Genomic DNA, 20,041 nt, shown 5'->3' on the forward strand with positions numbered 1-20,041 from the left:
GTTTAAACGGCGGAAAGGACGGTCGACCGTTAACCAAGAAATACGTCTTGACCCCACTGAACTTGTGCGGTGCTTTTATTTCAGCGAAGTTACAAACTGGCACTTATCCCTATTCCCCACAGAGTCGATGGTGTCGAACATGAGTGATCGCCAGGATCAGTCACTCGGAGTGGCGAATGACGGGTATGCAAGCAGAACTGACCAAAAGCACCGTTATCTATGTCCGGGGCACGTGTTATGTATCAGCTCATATAGGCTAGAACGGTTCGTTACGAAAGAGTACAGTCTAATAATGCTTGTCCCAGATTATTCTCTATGACGCGTGGTACGTACATATTTGCAACCTACGTCAAGCTCTTATTAGAAAGTGTTTCTTTTACTGTAAATGATTGTCAGAGGTATCATTCCATTATTTCAAGCATTTTTTATCTATTCACATTGTTCTACCATTCATTGTGTGGGTATGCGTGTTCTTGTTTTGTTTTTTCTCTTTAGCGACATATTTGGTATAGCGGGCTCTTCAGCAGCCAAACTTCTCGTACTGTCAGGATTCATAGACAATATAAAATGCGTCGGCCAGTAATGATGAAAAGGTGTTATCACAATCCGGCCAACGATTAATGTGGTTCATGCAAAAGAAATAAAAACAAATGTACAAATCACACGTCCTGCGGCTATCGATGTTTTGCGAAGCATTTTACGGGTAACTGGCTACATCCAGCACTTTTTTGGGTGCCGCAAAATGATTACAGGTGGACTAACGTGTTTGTGTAAATCGAGAAGTTGTGTGTGCGTCGACAGCAGCAACAAGGCGACTATGACGATCGTATGACGGCAATGGCAGCATTATTATTGGAGCAGCTCGAAGCGAATTTCTGACATGCCAATGGTTGGGTTCTGCATAGGTATTAAACGGGCGTAAACGAGAGAAACACGGATCGCTACTTCATGTACGACTAACTGTTATGCAATCGCATGTATCCAAGTTTTTGTCACGCGATCTATGTTAAAACAACCATGAAATTTAGACTTCAGCGTATAAATGTTAAAATGTGATCAACCTGGGTCGATCATGAAGGCGCACAACTTTCTACGTAGCGCTGGCTGCAACGAGTAAAGGACTGGGAAATGTGGGCCGCTAACGAAGGCGGTGCAGTCTTACAGCGTCTCAAAGCGCGAGCTGCCACGAGGGAAGAGTGCGAGAAACTGGCCCGCGCCAGACGGTTCGAAGAACTTGCCGACTTTGGCACGAACGGAGTAGGCAGGAGTCAGACTGGCTACCTCGGTCAGAAGGGCTGTTGTACGTGCCAGATTTTTGATTGATTCTCTTCTCAGCCCATGCTGGGCTGTTGTGTCTGTATACTGTTTCTCTGTGGGAATTGAATAAAATAAATAAATAAATAAATAAATAAATAAATAAATAAATAAATAAATAATGTCGCAGTTTCGCCCCAAAGGCGAAGCAGTGATTGCGATAGCAAATTAGTAGACAGCTAGACGAAGTAAGGATAGTAGTCTTATCGGCCGTGTTAACTTGTAAACATTTGCTGACTAAATTAACAAGCATGGTGCCACGCGCGCACATGTGGTGTCACGGAGCGCGGCGACTACGTTATCGTCCTTGGACTTTATACCGAACATCACGGCGACGCCGACGGCAGAGATGCACCTGGAGTGTCCGTCTAATTGCTATCGCTATAAAAAAGATCCCGGCCTAAGGCTAAGAGCATCGGGCTGGCGTGCTCGAGCACGTTCCCACCATGGGTCACGCATTTCTTTTTCATCGCAGAAGTAAGACACGAGGCGAGAAAGGAACCGACCTACTTCAACGTGCCTGGAATAAGGCAATTGATGCATTGCGTTAAAAAAATAAAACAAACAAATATGTTCGATTTCGAGACCATATTGACAAAACAGTTCGTATACCTCAGAGTTGGGCGTAAAACCACAGGCACCAGCTGACAGTAATATTGGACGTGAAATTAGCCAACACATCCGCCCAACAATAAAGAATTATTTAAAATGAAAAGCGTGAAAACTCAGCTCCTGATTCTTATATATCCCGAGACATCAGTTTTGCAGAGACAGCAAGAGAGAGAGAGAGATAGCAAGCCATTTTTTACATACATTACATCATAATGCGTATTATTACTATAAATGCTTCCGAGCAAAAAAGAAGAGAAATAGAAACAAGGCGCGTGATTCACACAAGCAACAAAGGTCGTGATCAATCAGCTCGCGTTTCAGCTTATTGTTATATGAAACGAACGCATCTGCAGCGTTGCGTTCAAGCCTTCTTGGATACTGCGGAGCTTCGTGTGCCCGCGCGACTTCTGCTGCTTCTGCGATATATCTGTGTACTTTGTTCAACACGCATACACTAGTCTATATGAAAGCATTCACACTGTGGGAGTTTTATGCGCGTAAGCAGGCCGAAGCAGTGTTCGTAACATTACTTTTTTTTTGGCCAGTCACCAGGTCGCCACCGAAAACACTCAACGTTTACGAAAAGTCGCTATGTGACGACTATGACTTTATTATTTATTTCTTTATTCGTACATTCATTATTAACCAAAATTTGCGTTTTAGAGCATTACAGTGGGGTTTCACATGTACAACGACTATAAAGGTACGTATATAACTGATGCGTGGATCGTTGGCGCTCAAAATGCATTTATGTTTCTTTTTAAATTAATTTATTTCTTCGTTTGCTGTCAGGAGGAATAGTTTCCTTCGCCATTAGAAGAAGAAATAAAGGATTTCTTGCCAGTGCTTTTACTAACTTGTCAGGGCCCACATGAAGAAAAATGTTCTTACGACCGACCAACAGCATGCAAAAAAAAAAAAAAAAAAAAATGGAAACGTGAGTTTGAGCTGATGTGGCCGGATTCACAAAGCTCTTCGTTGGTAAGTGCTGTTCGCAATTTTCCTGGCCGCCATCACTAACACGTCTAGCATCAGGATTGGCTGTCACGTGTTCTTAAGAACAATTTTAGCGTAACATCTTCTTTTCTTTATTTTTTTTTTAGTGAATATGGGTCCAGGTTCATCAGCTACCGGACATGTCAGTGTCCGTCATTCAGGGTACTTGAATGAAGAAAGAATAAGACAATTAGTGACTCGACCAGTAGCTTAGATCCAGCTTTGATCGAGCACAATAATGTCGACAAGCAAGCAAAGTCTTGTCTCATTGCTAAGCAGTGGATTACATAAGACAGCGATGAAAACACGCTGAAACTCACGAAGAAATGGAGGCGCACACGAGCTTCACGCGGGGGACTGCGTCTCCTCGTTCTGTGACAATGACAACAACGTGCGCGAGTTCCCATCACGGCATTTGTTGCCTTTGTCATTGCGTAACTGCGCGTGACGCCACTGTATTGAATGGCTCTTAGTTTAATATAGTGAAATAGTAATTATCGCTTGGGGCCTCACATGTCACCTGGCGCCAAGTAATATTATAAGTCGCCGAGAAAGTAACCTCTTTACCGCTGTGACATTGTTTTAAATACCTACTACGTCTTCAGTGAATTCCACATTAAGGTAGTAATAACAGCGCCAAAGTTTGTTGCTGTGTAGTTTACCTACACACAATTTCGCGCAAAAATGGATATGCAGAACGACAAGAGAGGCTGAAGAGCGGAATTCGGCCTTTGCCATCTCCCGAAGTTCTTTCCCGCGCAAACCATTTGGTTTCTCAAATAAATAAATAAATAAATAAATAAATAAATAAATAAATAAATAAATAAATAAATAAATAAATAAATAAAAGAACACAAGCGCAATATAGAGGACTGCGCAGCGCCAGTGTTATTTTACGTGAAACTCCCTGTTGCTCTCAAAATAATTGCTATGAAAGCAACGAAGTTATACGCAATTTGAACGCGACGTGAAAAAAGGGTTAAAGGTGTTTGCACTTTCCAGAAGCATGTGTGACTCTTGAAGATTAGAAGAACCCATATCACCATACGTGTTTCCTTTTTATTTGTAATATATTGTAAATGTTAGTTTTGCGCACATTTATTATGCCAGCGAAGAAGAGCATGCCGGCGCCGACTGTAGGCGCCAACGTACCCTTAAAGACAGCGTTAATAAAGACATTTGAAAAGCGCCATTTCTTGCATCCCTGTAACAGAGCACTAACAGAGCGAACGTTCTTTCTCTGCAGCCGGGTCGGTAGGTACTTTGCAGCAACCACAACATCTGAGTTTGTGACTGCCAAACTGAAGTGGGAACGGGATATAATTAGAGCCTGCTTAACGCAATTGCAAGTACAAAAGATGCAGACAAGCGCACGTTTACCTAGACAAAGCTGGGAACGATTGTGTTAGGTCGTTTTTTAATAACCTTTGCACGTACCGGCTTGCGAATCACGTATTGCACTAGGATGCAGAATAGGCACGTTAAAAAAATCCAGCCTAGTAAGTCTTCCTGAAGTATTCTAGACGAAAAAGTGTTGCCACACAAACTCTGTAGCGGTAAGTTAAATATGTTACCGAGAGGTTATTTTTTCTCACTGTTACGCAACTATGGAAGACAAGGGAAAAAGATACAATGCAACGACAGAGGCCAGCACAATAAATTATGAGCAGTTAGAGCCGGACGCACTGTTTCGGCTCCCGGGATCCAAAGAGACCTTGAAGCACTTAAACCGCGAAGAAAACTGAACGAATGGCCTCGAGACGATTGACGAATTTTTTTTACCGCTGGGTTACCTGCGACGGCAGGTCGCACCCATGACCTGCCGAAACGGAGGCCGGTAATAACTTACGAGGGGCACGGCTATTGTGAATATAAAGATGCTTTGTTCTTTTGTCTCTGAGTGAGTACAAATTTTGTAAAAGGCTAGTGCGAAGTTACTCAGCTACACGGTGCTTCTTGCCGAAGTGTATTTAAAAAAAAAAGAAAAAGAAAGAAGCGATTCTACGTCTAGTTGAAGTCGATGGAAGACAGTGTCTTCCTGGGTGAGTTGCGGTTGAGAATGGGGTGTGTGAAACATGATATAATTTGTTGTGAGAGTTTCGCTGGAGCTACAATGTTTGGTCTACGCAAACTAGAGGTTGAATTGCCTTCCAACTTTTTGTCATGATGCAGTTATCATCATCACCATCACCAGTATCAGTATCGTTATAATAATAACAATCATTATCATCATCATTATAATCACATACCCAGTCGTACTTACAATAAAACTGCACTATCCTCGGGATCGGCCCACGGAAGGGGCTAGAAATAGGCGTCAGAAACAACATAACCGATACAAAAAAGTAGCGGTAACTCGCCAAGGAAGACACTCCCTTTCAAAAAAAAAAAAAAAAAATACGTCGCGCAAGGCTCGCGTGCGCACAGCCAGTCCAACATTGTCCATCTCCGTAATTAAGGCGTAGCAAACTGGACACAATCCCCGACTAAAGCTCCTGCCTCGTCGCCCCCCTTCCCTCCTCCCTATCGTCTCGCGGCCCCGGCTGATCGTCTAAAGCTCCGAGTCGCAGGCTACATTTGCCTCACACCGTCTGCGACACTGTCACGGAGCCGGAATCAGGACCAGTCAAGTGGCCGTTCCTGGTGACATTTTTCCTAACGCCACAGAATAACGTACTCTGGTATGAATAATAAAATTTCATGTATCGTAGGAAAAGAAAAAAAAAAAGGAAAAGAAATATCACGTGGGCTTAAGAAAAAAAAGCACTAGTCAAACTTTTTTCGGCACCGATCTGCACTAACACGCACTATACACAGCCATCTGTATAGTCTGAGGTATTAGAAATATTCATAGTTGAAATTATAACCGCTATCTTGATTATAGAGTTGTAGTTTTCTAAAGAACGCCACAAAACTAAAATGAAATTTTGGCAAAGTCCTTCAGGCATTTTGCCGCAATAAAATGTGGAAAACGAGTAACACACGCACACACACACACATGTATACAGAGTGAGAGAGAGAGCGAAGGAGGGAGGGAGGGGAGAGAGATATCAAGCTTAACGCTCCGCAGCACCGAACCAACAACACCTAGAGTGAATTAATTTAATGCATTAGTTAAAATTGAACGTGAAATTGTTACTTTCCTTACGTAATTTATGATTCTATTTGCAAATAATTCAAATGTTCTACAGCAAGGTATATTATCTTTCTCTTATAGGTGCCACATAGTACAACAATATACATATATAATAGCGGTATCTTCTTTTATTGCCTAGTTACAGAAATGAAAGCTCTTTTTATTTCTCGGTTTAAAAATATATCCGATTTCCGCCAGTTTTGCAAGAAAACCGAAAGAAACGCATAACAGCTTGCGGCATGCTCTAGAAATGAAATTTGAAGTTTATATAATAACATTTCCGTTAAACTCGGTTAAACGAGAACCGAATGGCGGCATTTCTGCGTTTCTCGTTTCTGCGGCGGCATGTTCGCCGATAAGAACTTACCCCTGAAAGAAAGAACGAGAGAAAAAAAAAAGCAAGAATGAGGAAAGCAAATGGTTCGGAATCTTTCAAGCGCAATTTACGTAATTAACACCTACAAGCGCAATAAGCCGCGATCACCCTTGAGAAATAAAGAACCAGAAAAAAAAAAAAAAGGAAAAGGCGCGTCAGCTCGCGCGCACTTGCCAACTTGACCACCTCGGCGCTTGCCCCGCTCGGGGACAACAGAGCCTTATGCCATAAGACAATGAATCGTTAACCTTCAAGGAAGGAAAATAAAATGCAGGTGGCTCTCGCCCAAAGCGATGTGCGAGAGAGAAACGGGGGTACCACGGCTAGATGGGGAAGGTATAACAAGGGAGGTGAGCGCAAGGAATAGCTGTCTATACGTCATTCAAGTTGCTTTTCTTCCTTTCCTTCGGAAATCCCCGTTAGATTTACTTATACACCAAATTCATTATTCGACGGGCTCTCGATCTCCATCACTCCTGGGTAGTTTACAGTCTCGAATGATGTCTTCGGTTGGTCGATCCGTGGCTCCGCCTCGGAGCAGCCTCACCTGGAGCTGCTCCCCGCCCGAGCCAGAGCGCCTCGGCCGAACACGCCTAGAGCGACGGAAACTGATCGACGGACAACTTCGTCAATTACACCACTGCAGCGCGACTACAGCAAAACCTCAGAAAAATGGGGACTTCAGCTTTCGCCGCTCAGCAAACGGAAGTGGCAAGCGTCATACGATTGGAGCTTGGCGATATCTCGGAGCAGCCCCGAGCGCTCTCGAGCGGGTTCGATCGCATGGAGAAACCTGGCGAACACCAGCCGAGTACAAAGTCACTTGTCAGAGCCCTCTAGCCTTCGATAACCTCTCCCCCCCCCCCCCCTCCTCCTTTCAATCAGTCTGAATTATCAATTACGCATTATCCTCACCATTATTCTTTTCTCCTTGTAGAGTGGTTGCTGGCTTTACGTTTCTTCCATGCAGCTTGGTAACCTGGCTTGCCGATCTGAATTCTAGAGTAGGTGCATTAATTAAGTAGTAGGTGCATTAATTTAGGATCATCGTCATTATCATCATTAATTTACTCCTCGTGGTATTGTTTCATTTTCGATTTATGTGCTGTTACAAAAAAAAAAAAATTCAGCTTTGCGCATAGTAACACCAGGTTTGCTCGAACGCGAAACACTGGCATCGCCTGTGCAACCATTTTTATGCGTACGAATTGAAAGCCAACCGCATACGTTGCCACAACTAGAAAACGCCCCTGCTAAGAGCTGGCGGCGCTTCCGTAAAACGTATCCTACAGGTGAACACCACAGCGCGCACCGCGCAACGCCGCCCTTGTGCGTACTTCTTTGACAAACACCACATAAAATATAGAGTGAGCCATAGAAGGGCAATGATATTACTTATGGTGCAGAACGTTGATCGATAATCAATAAAAACTAAAGATGACAGCTGGATGTTCTAAAGTATTTTCACGATTTTGAGCACGCCTTTCTCGCCTTTTCAATATGCGCGACCGAAGAGAAACGTATGCGCCTCGTGCTGAAAGGGCTTCAAGTCTCTGCTCTAAGCTCTCTTTGACCATCACCAGCGTACAAGGAATTAAGGAATGAACGGCGAGTAATGAATGAAATAAGGTACTGCTTAAGTGAGCTTTTCGTTTCAAGAAGGCGACCTTTACACGAGCGAGCAACTGTACCATACAGGCTATCGACTTTAGAGACTTTTAGCGTGTCCGGTATTCGGGCAAGCGCGGGCGGCTTTCCGGTTTAGCGGGGGCGTCAACGTGAGCGGCCAGATTGGTGGCGCCTACTGGTGGCACAAAGCTCAACCACACAAACACAGAGCTAATTACTGTATTTGCTTAGCTGCTGGCGTAAATTTTCGACAGTGGCGTAATCGTGTTCACAATTACGCCGCTGCCAAAAATTTGCACGGGTGGCGAAGCAGGATATGGTGAGTTACTGCAGTTTTAGCCATGCGTTTGTCTGGTTGAGCACTACAAGACCAGGCGGCTTCACCGCTCACGTTTACGCCCCGACCATCCGGTAATCCGCCCAAACCGCTCCCGTTTACCGGAATAGCGTACAAGCTAAAAGTCTCTTTTATCTAATTGGCTATATACGGAGCGAAGGCAAGTAGTAGCTCCTGTCGCGTTTCATGAGCTCGCTACAAGAACACTGGAACGTCACGCGACACCGAGACGTTACACGACACACTACATGACGGTGGCTCACTGGACGCGTTCTGCTACTGAGAACAAAGTAGCGGGTTCGATCCTCGGCCGCGGCGCGTCTGTACGAGAGAAACAAACGGCGTCCCTGACAGGTCATGTGTTGGGTGTGTGACCTTGAAATCAGTGCATAACTGAAGCATCAAATCAATCAGAGTACTTCGTGAGTATGTGTCTTTGTCGTATACTACTAGAGCAAGAGACCCCTGGTTATGCTTGTATATGTGGCTACAATCCACCTTGTCAAGCTCCGGTTTTACGTGTTACGGTCTGATTGAATCAGCGACAGGGAGACACAAAGCGAACAGTTAAATAACTAACAGGACGAGAAAACCGGTTCTTGACGCAGTATAAGTTTCGCCGGTCTTGTTTTGCAAAACGTAAGCAAATGCCAGTTCACTCAGCAGCTAACAATGGCTTCCTTGGCCTTGCCAAGTGAAGTGAAAACGGAAAGGTGCTGATGGCGCATTGTGAAGATTGTGAAGAAAACAAACGAAATGCCCTCGCTTTAAAAAAAGAAAAAAAGAAAAGAAGAAGCAACGCAAGGAAATATGGCGTTGAGTTCCTTTATGCTTGGAGGTTTCTGGATAGAATACTAAACAGCGAGGATCGGTCCGTTTTTCTCGCCTACTGGCTTCAGTTTCATTTTTCATATCATAATATATATATATATATATATATATATATATGATTTGTGTGCCTGCGCCCATCTTGAAAGTGCGTCGGCTGTGCGTTTTGTGGATCGCGATTAATTATTAATGGCTTCTCCGGGGCAGCATGTCGTTCCTGGATGTAGCACTCGTCGACTACTGGGTGAGCAGGCCTGAGCGCGCTGTTGTGCTATTAGTGCGGTAGATTTCAAAGGCTCGCTGAGTTCAGTCTGTCGATGCGGCAGCCTTGGAGTTTGTTGTCACTGATGTCTGCTCTTTGCACCTCGCTTTTTGTATTCCTTTTACACGATCATTAGACATTTCGCATATTCAAAGAAGTCTTAGAATGCAGCCTTCCACCTCATATTTGCCAAAGTGCTGCATTTGTTTACATCGACATCTACAACCACAGATCGTTGTTAGCTTCGGATATTGTGAAAACGGCGCATCGATGATATGAAATAATGTCAAAACGCATCAAAGCATACATATCTGCGCATATGAGCCGCGTTGTTCCACCCCGAGACCAGTCAATATAAGCGGCTGAGTCACTTCGACAACAGCAAATGTCATCCAGACACATAAGTTATGGACTGTTATTACCAATTCTCGCTTTCCTTTAACTTCACCATACTTACAGTTTGCGCGCGCTATAAATTATTATTATAGAAAACTGTGCTCGGGCATGAACGTGTAGTTCTCTCGCGAAAACGCGGATGCCATCGCTGACACCGTTGATAATTGAGTGAGTTTATGCTCGTGTACTGAATGCACTGTCTCGTGTTTCCTGTTTGACGCATAGGTAAACGGTACTTCTCTAGAATTAAGAAATGTGTAAGCTATTTTAATAACACGTACAGTCTCACCCACACGTAGCGAGTGCGACAGGCAGCCTTCAGGAAAGATGGCGCTGTGTCGCCACTTGCCACTTATTGCGTACGAGCCGTGTGAAGTGTTACGATCGGCCTGCAGGGGTACTGCTCTGCAAACCTATCTCAGCCCGCTGCAGTTGTTTCGATCGACCCGCGGGGGTGGCGTCCTTCAGAGAACCGGCGACGACGACAGCGCTAACCAACCACGCACTTCCTTAGGAGAACTGGAGACCACGGCAGCGTTAATCCACCATGCAAGAAGCCTGCAACAAAACGAGTACCGTAGCCAAACAAAGGCAAACGTGGTAAGGAGACGCACACACGGCTATCTTCGCCAGCCGTCAGTGTTGTATTATGTCAACACAACAGCGCGCTTCAGCTCTTTGTGAGACTATAGAAGCCAACAGGCAATGATTTATGAGCGGTGTCCGGATGTATTTGAGTAAGCTTGATGTACATGACTTCCACTTAAACTTTCAGCGATGTAACTGTCTATACCGGAACTGGAACTACAGTACAGTTGGATGTATGAAATACTTGTTGCTTTAAAGATGCTCCTCGACATCCTTTCCGCGGACGGAATACGAAATCGGCGTCGTCCTTTTGATTTGATGATTTGATGGATTTTTGATGGAGCGGGCTTCATGTCCTAAAACACCCAGATTGTCCTCTCTCTCTCTCTCTCTCTCTCTCTCTCTCTCTCTCTCTCTCTCTCTCTCTCTCTCTCTATATATATATATATATATATATATATATATATATATATATATATATATATATATATATATATATATATATATATATATATATCTTTGTTGCTGTGCTTTCAAATGTTTACTTCACAAGACACAGAATGACCACTATACAGTGGAGAACATAAGCGCCAGCTCCAGTGATGCCGACAGTTTTCTTTTGGCGCAACAGGCGACGTTCCCGCCATCACATTAAAGCTCTCTTCGACTGATCGCCTCCGACCCCCGAGTCGGGCAGATCCGGCGTTTCGCCGAACTCGGAGGTAGTGGACAAGCGCGCAAGTCGAACGTGCGACTCGCTCTCGGAAAAGGAAATGGCAGATGCATAACCACGTGACTACAGCCCATGTCCGGTGTTTCGCCTGTCCAAATCTCCCGCTGCCGGGAAAACCGGCGGACGCGCCTGGGACGAGCGTTTGTCGAGACGCCAACATGCAGCGGCCTAGATTACGGTGGACCGTCGCCAACAGCGGCGACGCTATGCTGTGATGACGTTGCGGGAGACGCTTCAATCTCGACGACTGTTCCGACGATAGGGCTCGGAACGCCTCATAGCGCTTGAAGACGGAGGAGAGCGATCGAAGACAACCAGCCGAAGATAACGCCGCTCGCGTGAGCGCCCTAGAGCGCTAAAACGACCAGCCGAAGAAGTCATAAGAAATGTAAGCTTCAAAACAAAAATTTACATGCGGCGCACGTTACTCTGCCAGAAATTTAGTTTTAGCGGAGGTGGGACCCACTTTACTAGGGAGGCGACGACTGGGCAGGCGAGTGTTGTCGCACGTCGATTTATGCCACGTATCACGATTCGCAGAAATTCGGGCGTGCGGAGGAGAGGGGTGCACGGCCAATGATTAACGGTCAATGTTTGGCGTTGCTTATTAAAAAAAAAAAAAAAAGCCAACGATGGGCTGGCAATGTCAAATGTCCAATGACTGAGGAATACGCGGCGGGAGTACGCGATATTGGAGAAACCGACGACGTGTAGCTCAGTGGGGTTCTTCAACGGCTCGACCGAACGTTCCGTGCTATTGCTGGTGCGAAAGTGTGGTGCTATATAGACAAACGCCGACCACAGCCACCACTGAGGCCGCGTGACAGAGCACTGTAAACCAGTCTTTGAGTGCTAATTTAAGACATGCACTCACTTTTGTTTCGGACAAAAAAGGAAATGGAGTTTAGAGGCACAAACAGCTACAGCACTCAGTTCGGAGTCTCCGGTTTTCCCGACGCTTGACACGAGGGAACACTGTGGCTCCGTGGTCTTTTCTTATTTTATTTTTCCCTTTGAGGTCACCATTAGGCCACGCTGCTCAGTAATTTAGAAGTGTGCATGCTGGGTTGATGAAAATGGTGTCTAGCCTTTATGAAGCCAAATAACAGCCTCATGGTATGCGCTGAGCGCGGACGGACGCCGTAGCGTGACAGGATTTCCCCGCCGGTCTTTATTTTAGCGTAAAGTGTCGGCTCGTTTTTTTTTTCTTATTTTTAAGGATTCGGTTCTCCTTTCTTGTGTACAAAAGGCTAATCCGCGTAGAAGAGCGTACCAGAAGCGCCAGGCGTGAAACCCATGTCCATTTTAGACCTTTTATCCCGACGGCAAAAACACAAGATGCTACACATGAATGTGGTGAAAACGCATTAGCATGGTGGCGAGTAGCCGCGGTGGGATCCGTGTGTAACACGAGCCCTCCTCCCCTGCGCTCCTCTTCCTCTCCTCTTCATATGACGTGTGCAGTCGCGGGGCGCCTAGTTTCGCTCGCCTTTTTTCTTTCTTTAGCAGCCAAGGGCTCTGTGAGCAGCGATTTGGCAGCGATTTGCGGAGTACGCATGTTGTCGCGAGTGCAGCCTATTTAGACAGTTTCACAAGCACTACCGCCGCCGTAATGCCACCGTACTACCTCTCCCCCTCTCCCACTTTTGAGAGACGCGCGAATTTTAACGTACAAACGTGGTTATTTCGACAGACTCTGCCCCCACTTTTCCTTCTATTATAACTTCACTTTCCTACGCTTCGCCTTCTTCCTTTCTTTATTTTCTTTGTTTTTTTCTCGCGGAAAAATCCGGCAGCGACGGTTTATAAGTGTCGACGAGACTGTTCGACGGGCGAGAGCGAATTAGCGTGCCCGTGACCTCCCATCCGCTCGGCTCTCGGCGCAGCTGCAAAGCACGCGAGCGTTCGCGCTTCTCTCGTCAGCAGTCCACATCCACGGAGGTGCGAACTGAAGAACGACCCCGAGAACAACATCGCCAGCGCCCAGCAAGCATCGGCGACGCGATAGGGAGGATCAAGGGAATCGAGGCAGTTCGCTGGCCACGCGTGTTCGTGCGCTCCGAGTGCGGACACGATGGCGTCGCCCGTTCGCTCCGTCACGTCTCCCTTCGCCGACCTGTACGACTTCTTCTGGTCTCACCGGGATCCACGAACCGAGGGATGGGCCTTCATCGCCGACGCCAAATTCACTTTCCCGCTGCTCATTGGGTACGTCTACTTCGCCAAGGTGGCCGGGCCCCGCTGGATGAAAGACCGCAAACCGTTCGACCTCAAGTGGGCAATACTGATCTACAACGCCCTGACGGTGATAGCCAACGCTTACTTCGCCATTCGCTTTCTGTCGCTCACTTACGTGGGCGGTAACTACAGCCTCTTCTGCCAGGGCATCAACTACAGCTCGCCAAGCGAGAGGGACATGGCCATTCTGAGGCTCGGCTGGTGGTACAGCTTCGTGAGGATCGGCGACTTCATGGACACCGTGTTCTTCGTGCTGCGCAAGAAAAACGCGCAGATCACGTTCCTGCACGTCATCCACCACTTCCTGGTCGTGCTCAGCGGCTGGTTCTTCATGAACTTCGGCGGCGACGGCCAGCCCATCTTCGGCCTGTGCGTGAACGCCTTCATACACGTCATCATGTACTCCTACTACTTCCTCGCGGCCCTGGGACCTGCGATGCAGAAGTACCTGTGGTGGAAGCGCTACCTCACCGAACTGCAAATTGTACAGTTCATCGGGCTCATGATGCACATGGCCATCACGCTGTTTTACGACTGCGGTTACCCAAAGTTCCTCACGATGCTGGCCCTGCCGCAAGGCTGTCTGGGACTGGGACTCTTCATCAACTTCTACATCAAGAGCTACAGGGCGCAGAGGAAGCTCCACGTAAGCGCTGATAAGCTAAAGAAGCACGACTGAGTGTACGATGTCTGATGTCTGCTTCGAAGAAGATGAAGCAGAAAAAGAAAAAGAAGACTTGTAAAAAATTATAACGGTAGGAAAAGAGCCCTCACGATTAGAATTGTTGTAAAGATTTAGGTGCGAAAAATGGTTGTTTGAAATGAAGTGCTCAGAACTGTTTGTTCCGTCTTCATTCTACCCGTAATATCAAGAGCGTGCGTACATTTTACTGAAAATGGGTTCTGCGTATTCCAAGACTTGCGAGAGTCTGCACTGCATGTCGGGTTTCGTTACAGTGGTGGTGTAGAAAAGCACTATTTTTTTTTTGGATTCATTTTGTGTTAACCTGAGCTGACTTCATTTTTTCATCGCCGCCTTTCACTCGCACGGCCAACTACATCCTCACCGACATCACCCGCAAGAACGTAGAAGATCTCATCGCGAGCCTTGTTTTGTGACTGACCATTGTGGGCCCGATTATTTTTGGTCATTCGACATGCACTGCCAACTGTAGGAAATTCGCTGCCGACAAGAATGTTCTAATGAAAGATCACAGTAATTGAGAGTGTTGTGATTTCACTTTGATAAGAAGTGCCAAATGAGTGATATGCACATTTTTTTCGTTGTTACTGGCACTAAGACTTCGAGAAGTATGCAGAACCTGTCGGATTTTTCGTAATGTTTTTGTTGAGGGTTGGCGTTCGGCGTTATCCGCGAGAGAATGACTTCGCGGCGGGTGGTGTAATACGTTTGCTTTATCGTCATTAAAAAAAAAGCAAGCACACATATTGCTTTTTCTCCGAGTCTTCCAATGTTCCTGCAGCCGCAACATGTGTTCCTGTGCGGCATTATAGTCAAAAGTGCTGATCAATAAAGTCATCATAAGAGCTACCGTTTGTGTGTCTCTTATGTCCCTGGCAACGTATATTGGCAACGTATGTAAAGCCCCGAAAGGAAGCCGACTTCACAGTAAGAAAACCGACCAGCGGCAAAAGATACTGCAACACTTCCTGCCGATGCAGCTGCCATCTCGTTTTCTTTCTGATCTCATTCGCCACTCGTCAATGAAAGCGCAGTCGATCGTGCTCAGTGAACACCACATATGCAACATGCAAGATAATTATTTGAGATAAATAAATAAAAGAACTGCTGATGGACATGGAAAGATTACAAAGAAGAACTAATTAGTGAAGAACGTACTCCGACATATAAGCGCTATATGAAGAAAATAAAGTTCAAATCACGTACACGTCGTCAGTATAACAAGGCCTGGCCGCACATAAAAAAAGTAACACCCACACAAACAAACAAGTGGCCAAGGAGAAATAGCTCTGGGTGCGTGGTCACTGTATGCCTACGCGCGCGCGCACGCACGCACGAAATTTGCAGTAAGTCGTCCACATGTGAGAGCCTATGTGTTAATTTTTCCCTCAATAGAGCAGTCATCCATTCACTTTCGCATCAATTGCAGACGCGCGCACACACACTCTCGTCAGCAACGGAACGGGCCAGACAGCTCCATTTCTATGATGCTTTTGTATATGCCTATCCGGACAACCCGGCGACACTACACTTGCCCGGTGCCGCACGTGCCCACCTGAGTGAAAACAACACGACGTGCAAGGACCTCACGTCGTGAAGGTGAAGTGCCGTCAGTGATGACGCGAATGCGGCAAGCGAGGTGGAATTCACTCACGGTTCGTTCCTCCTTCTCTTGCTGTCCGATATACGCGCCTGCGCCGATGAAAGACGAGCGATCGAAGAATGTCACGTTGTGCCTACACGTCAGGAGGCTAGGCGGACGCTACGCTGCTGATCGGCCTGCAAGAAGAAAGAGACAACGAGTTACATAATATGCAAAAGAAAGCTTGTCCCAAGTTTTCAGCATAAATAGCGACAAACACGCGAAGGCGCGCGAAAGGATATTGACAATTCCTCGGTTGTTCTTTCTTTTTTTGTTTTTGTTTTTTAAACACGACAGTAAGCTTTCCCACTCTCAAGATTTAATTATGTTGACCCTTTACAAACAGAGCACGGGGTATGAAATGCGCATGCGCATTTAGTGGACTCCTGCGCGTGTGCGCTTGAAGCACGTTCGTAAGTAAACTTACAATTGCGGTTCCTTTAAAATTATGCAAGGCATCTGGTGCAGAGCGGTATGATTCGAAGCTCGCGCGGTTGTCCCGAGAGATACGTTGCTCGCAAAACTCATCCGTGTTGCGCCTCAACACTATGTCGACTGATGGCAATAAGTCGTGGGAAAGACAACATATCTGACCATAACGACTTCCGCAAGAGGACTTCCGCATTCCCGAGCACGCGTCGATTCGATGCTCTTCCATTGCACGCAGATGCGTGCAGGGAAGCGCTGCCTCCAGGCTGACCATACTCACTGCTCTTCAACGTGTAAGCTGTCTGTGTTTCATTTGGACTTATTTTGTGTTCCTTTCTGCGCCTCAATTCATGTAACTTTCTGCGACTGTATTTTCTGTCTTTTGTGTATCTGTGTGAGCGGACTTCACGTGCCAGTGTTTTTGTGTGACCTCCGCTGTCACCTATCTTGCATTTATGTGAGCTGACTTCGAGTTCCGGTGTGTTATATGTGACCTCTGTTGTGGCTGATCTGCATTTTTGTCGCATGAATTCAAGCGTAGCTTTTTAATTCCCGTTGCTTTTCTTTCGCTCAGTCGCGACTAGTTCATTTATCTTTTCTATGCATCCATTATATGTAAAAAAAAAAAGTAGCTTGCGCAAACATGTCCTAAATATAATCTATCTGAAGAAGAACGGTTTTCAGGTACCGAGGCGAAAGAGAGTTGCTCAAGAAACACCCCATTCTTTTTAGCCGGAGCTGATGAGTGCCCGTGTGCAAAAATCTAGCTCGTGAATGCCCGAACAGGAGGAGCGCTGACTATCTCGGTCGAGAGTTCACGCCGTTATTGAGCAAAGTCGAGGAAGACAGTCCAATCAACCAGCGATTTCGAATACCACTGAAAGGATATTAAGAGCGTGGTTGACAATGCCGTCCATACTCCAAAAGTACTAGTGTGGTCGAGTGCATTCTATTTTTGACAAAGTATTCCTAAGGAGTGTTCTGGTCTGGGCTGCTTGGTTCATCAACAGGAGGGGAACAAACAACGCTTGGACGGGACGAAGTGAGGACGACAGACAAGGCGATAGCACCTTGTCTGTCCTCCTCACTCCGTCCCGTCGAAGCGCTGCTTGTTCCCGTACTATTGACAAAGTGTGCTTGCCCCCCAACGCCGTTCCACCAATTATTTTCTTCATCACATTTACAAGCTGTTTATACAAGCGTTCCCAGGCCGCAAAACGTCAGGCAGGAATTGCATTCCCGCCGTATACAGTGGGATTCTCACAGAAAGCACACTTTGTCAAAAATAGACGGCGCTGGACCACATCAGTATTTTTGCTATTATGTGTGGGTGCGCATTCAGGATCGCATCCAATCATAGTAGTTAGTGGCATTCGCACTCACGGCTATCGGGTGAGCATGATTGCAGTGATAAGTGATCGTGCAAAGCTATGGTACTTATGAGGCTCATTACCGCGGCATTCACGCACAATGGGCATTCACGTGAATTCACTCATGTCCACACACACTCGCGGCCCTCGTTCGTCGTTTGCTTCGTCGAACGACGAAGCAAACTTCTACACGACATAATACACTTTCACAAGATAACTGGGGGAAAAAAATCAAAAAAAAAATCGGAGGCAATATGCATTCTTAAGAAACTACGTGACTGCTGTACTGCTGCGCATGAGCTTGCGGATAATCGCAACATTGTTTCGCGCGAACGTGAGCAGGACACCATGTTGTGCACCATGTACATTATGTGCTAACTGCTGTGGCTCACAAGAACCCTCGCTTTCGATCGTTTACCTGACGGCGAGTGCTTCACTTTCTGTCACTGCAGAATGTACGCCCGCATTGACTTGGCTCGTGTCTTTGAGCAAGCCTGAATTAACGACGTCTCTTGAAGTCTTCATCACGGAACATCGTATTTCGAAAGGAACAAAACAAGATTACTCACGGACTTGCTTTCGCACCCAGACACTCGCAATGTATGAAAAATGCCACAAAGAAAACGGGAACATGCCTTGTGCGCTTCGAATGCATACTAAACACGGTTGTATTGCGCGCACGCCTATAATATATATATGCGACCGTGGAGTCATAAGAGTCAACAGCGAACGAGACGAAAGGTTGCACGCTTTATGGGCGCAAACCAAGCATCCGACCGGCACTTCCGTCAGCTGCGCGTTGTTCAGCACCCGAAGGTCAAATGCCGACCGAGCAGAGGGCGAGCGCGCTTTATCCCTTCCTCCTCAGATTCTCCGCACTGCATGATCCTGGAGCGCACGTCGACCTCGTTGGCGGCGCGGCCGACCCACGCACGACCAAAGGAGCTATTATCTCCGCCGCACAAACACTTATCCCAGTCTCGCGTCGCCGACCTCTATATTAGGCTACAGGGATACAAAAACGCGGGAGTAATCAAACAGAGGCTCGCGTGCGCCGTATTTACGCTAGTGCAAGTCGATACCTGTCTCGGAAGATGAGAAAGCGCGTGAAATCGCCCGCGACGGTATCGACAGGCACAGTCCCGAAAAGTTACGACGAGAGGCTGTGTGGCGTGTAGAATGAACGGTATATTTGTATGTGTTCTTAAGCGGCACACAATGCAAGCGGAGGCGATTCTCGATAGCCAAATAAAGCTAATGAGAATCGATGAGACTGTCAATATGACTACAATTCCTACAACTTCATTTATAACTTCGTTTATTTTCTCCGGAAGTGAGAACAGATAAGTTTTTGCCTTGAGATGGTGCGATTCGGGGATTATTATTATCATTATTATTAGACATGAAAGCACATATACACACAGAGAGAGTGAAATAGAGAAGTAGCAGGCTGGCAACTGCCACCGAGAGGGGCGCAAAGCCTGCCTACGCTTTAGGGTGGTGGGGATAGAAAAGGAAATTGAACATAACGAGAAGGGAAGTACAGAAGAAAGGAACAGCAAGATGGCAGAACTCGAGGAAGAAAGTAAAACAAGAACAAATCACAGATTGGAAGTCAAGCCAGTCTCCCGTAGAAAAGTAAGCAAGGTGCGACGAGCCTGGTCGCGCCGAGAAGCACAGCCACTCGGATACAGGCAATGATCAAGGGTCGTACACTGCATGCCAAGTGGGCTGTAGTTCCTTAGTAGCGACGTTCAGACACCAGGACACAGCCAACCCTTAACTTGAGCAATAGAGCTCTAGCACAACGAAGCAAATCTCGGGCACGAACACGGGAAGGAAAGGATCCCTTTGTAAACGATGGTCAACAGACGAGCATCGTCCAACCTATGCAAAATTTCCGGACAGTCACGAGATAAATTCGGGAAAGACAGCGTTGAGTTTACTGTGTAATTCGCGGGATATTAAAAGCGACTGAGCGAAGACGCAAGCATTCTAAAAAAAAACCACAAAAAAAAAAAAAAAAACCACGCAACCCTGCCCGCCATCGAGGACGAGCGTCGCACGTGTCGGAGCAAAACTGTTTAGCCTCGCTGCGCGTACTCGCTGCGACGGGTGTTTATAGAAGCGAACATCCCAAGAAGGCGTATTGTATTGCATTTGATATCGCATTTGCTCCGTGCCGCAGTAGTTCGCGCACCCCAGTGCGCAGATTGTCACTGGAGAGCGACACGTTCGCTCCTCAACGGCCCGCACTCCGCGACATGTTGCCCAGTAAACACGTCGGACGCAAACATAGCGGCAGCTGAAGCCTTTCGAAGTCACGATGAGCTTTCGTTGTTTTATACTTTTTTTTTTCAGAGCTGCCGCTGCTGCCTCTGTTGCACCGCGAGTGCCTGTCATACAGCGCGCACATGTTTGTCTAGCAAAGCCATTCGCTTGTTTGCAGATT

The 20,041-nt window shown here is 46.5% G+C and overlaps 2 protein-coding genes across 7 annotated transcripts in view; one reads left to right on the forward strand and one right to left on the reverse strand.

Moving 5' to 3' along the window:
• The window catches only part of LOC126521301 (uncharacterized), a 275,216-nt gene that overhangs the window by 42,345 nt on the left and 212,830 nt on the right, over positions 1-20,041 (reverse strand). For all 6 annotated transcript variants that reach the window (XR_011895096.1, XM_072288647.1, XM_072288646.1 and 3 more), the window contains one exon: positions 15,803-15,927. The gene's annotated coding sequence lies outside the window, so the exon portion shown is untranslated. The remainder of the gene's footprint in view (positions 1-15,802; positions 15,928-20,041) is intronic.
• LOC126521300 (very long chain fatty acid elongase AAEL008004-like) lies at positions 12,974-14,997 on the forward strand. The gene has a single exon (XM_050169960.3). It carries the CDS (start codon positions 13,282-13,284, stop codon positions 14,122-14,124), a length of 843 nt encoding a protein of 280 aa, XP_050025917.1. The 5' UTR covers positions 12,974-13,281; the 3' UTR covers positions 14,125-14,997.

The sequence above is a fragment of the Dermacentor andersoni genome, chromosome 6, assembly GCF_023375885.2.
Source record: "Dermacentor andersoni chromosome 6, qqDerAnde1_hic_scaffold, whole genome shotgun sequence".
NCBI lineage: Eukaryota > Metazoa > Arthropoda > Arachnida > Ixodida > Ixodidae > Dermacentor > Dermacentor andersoni.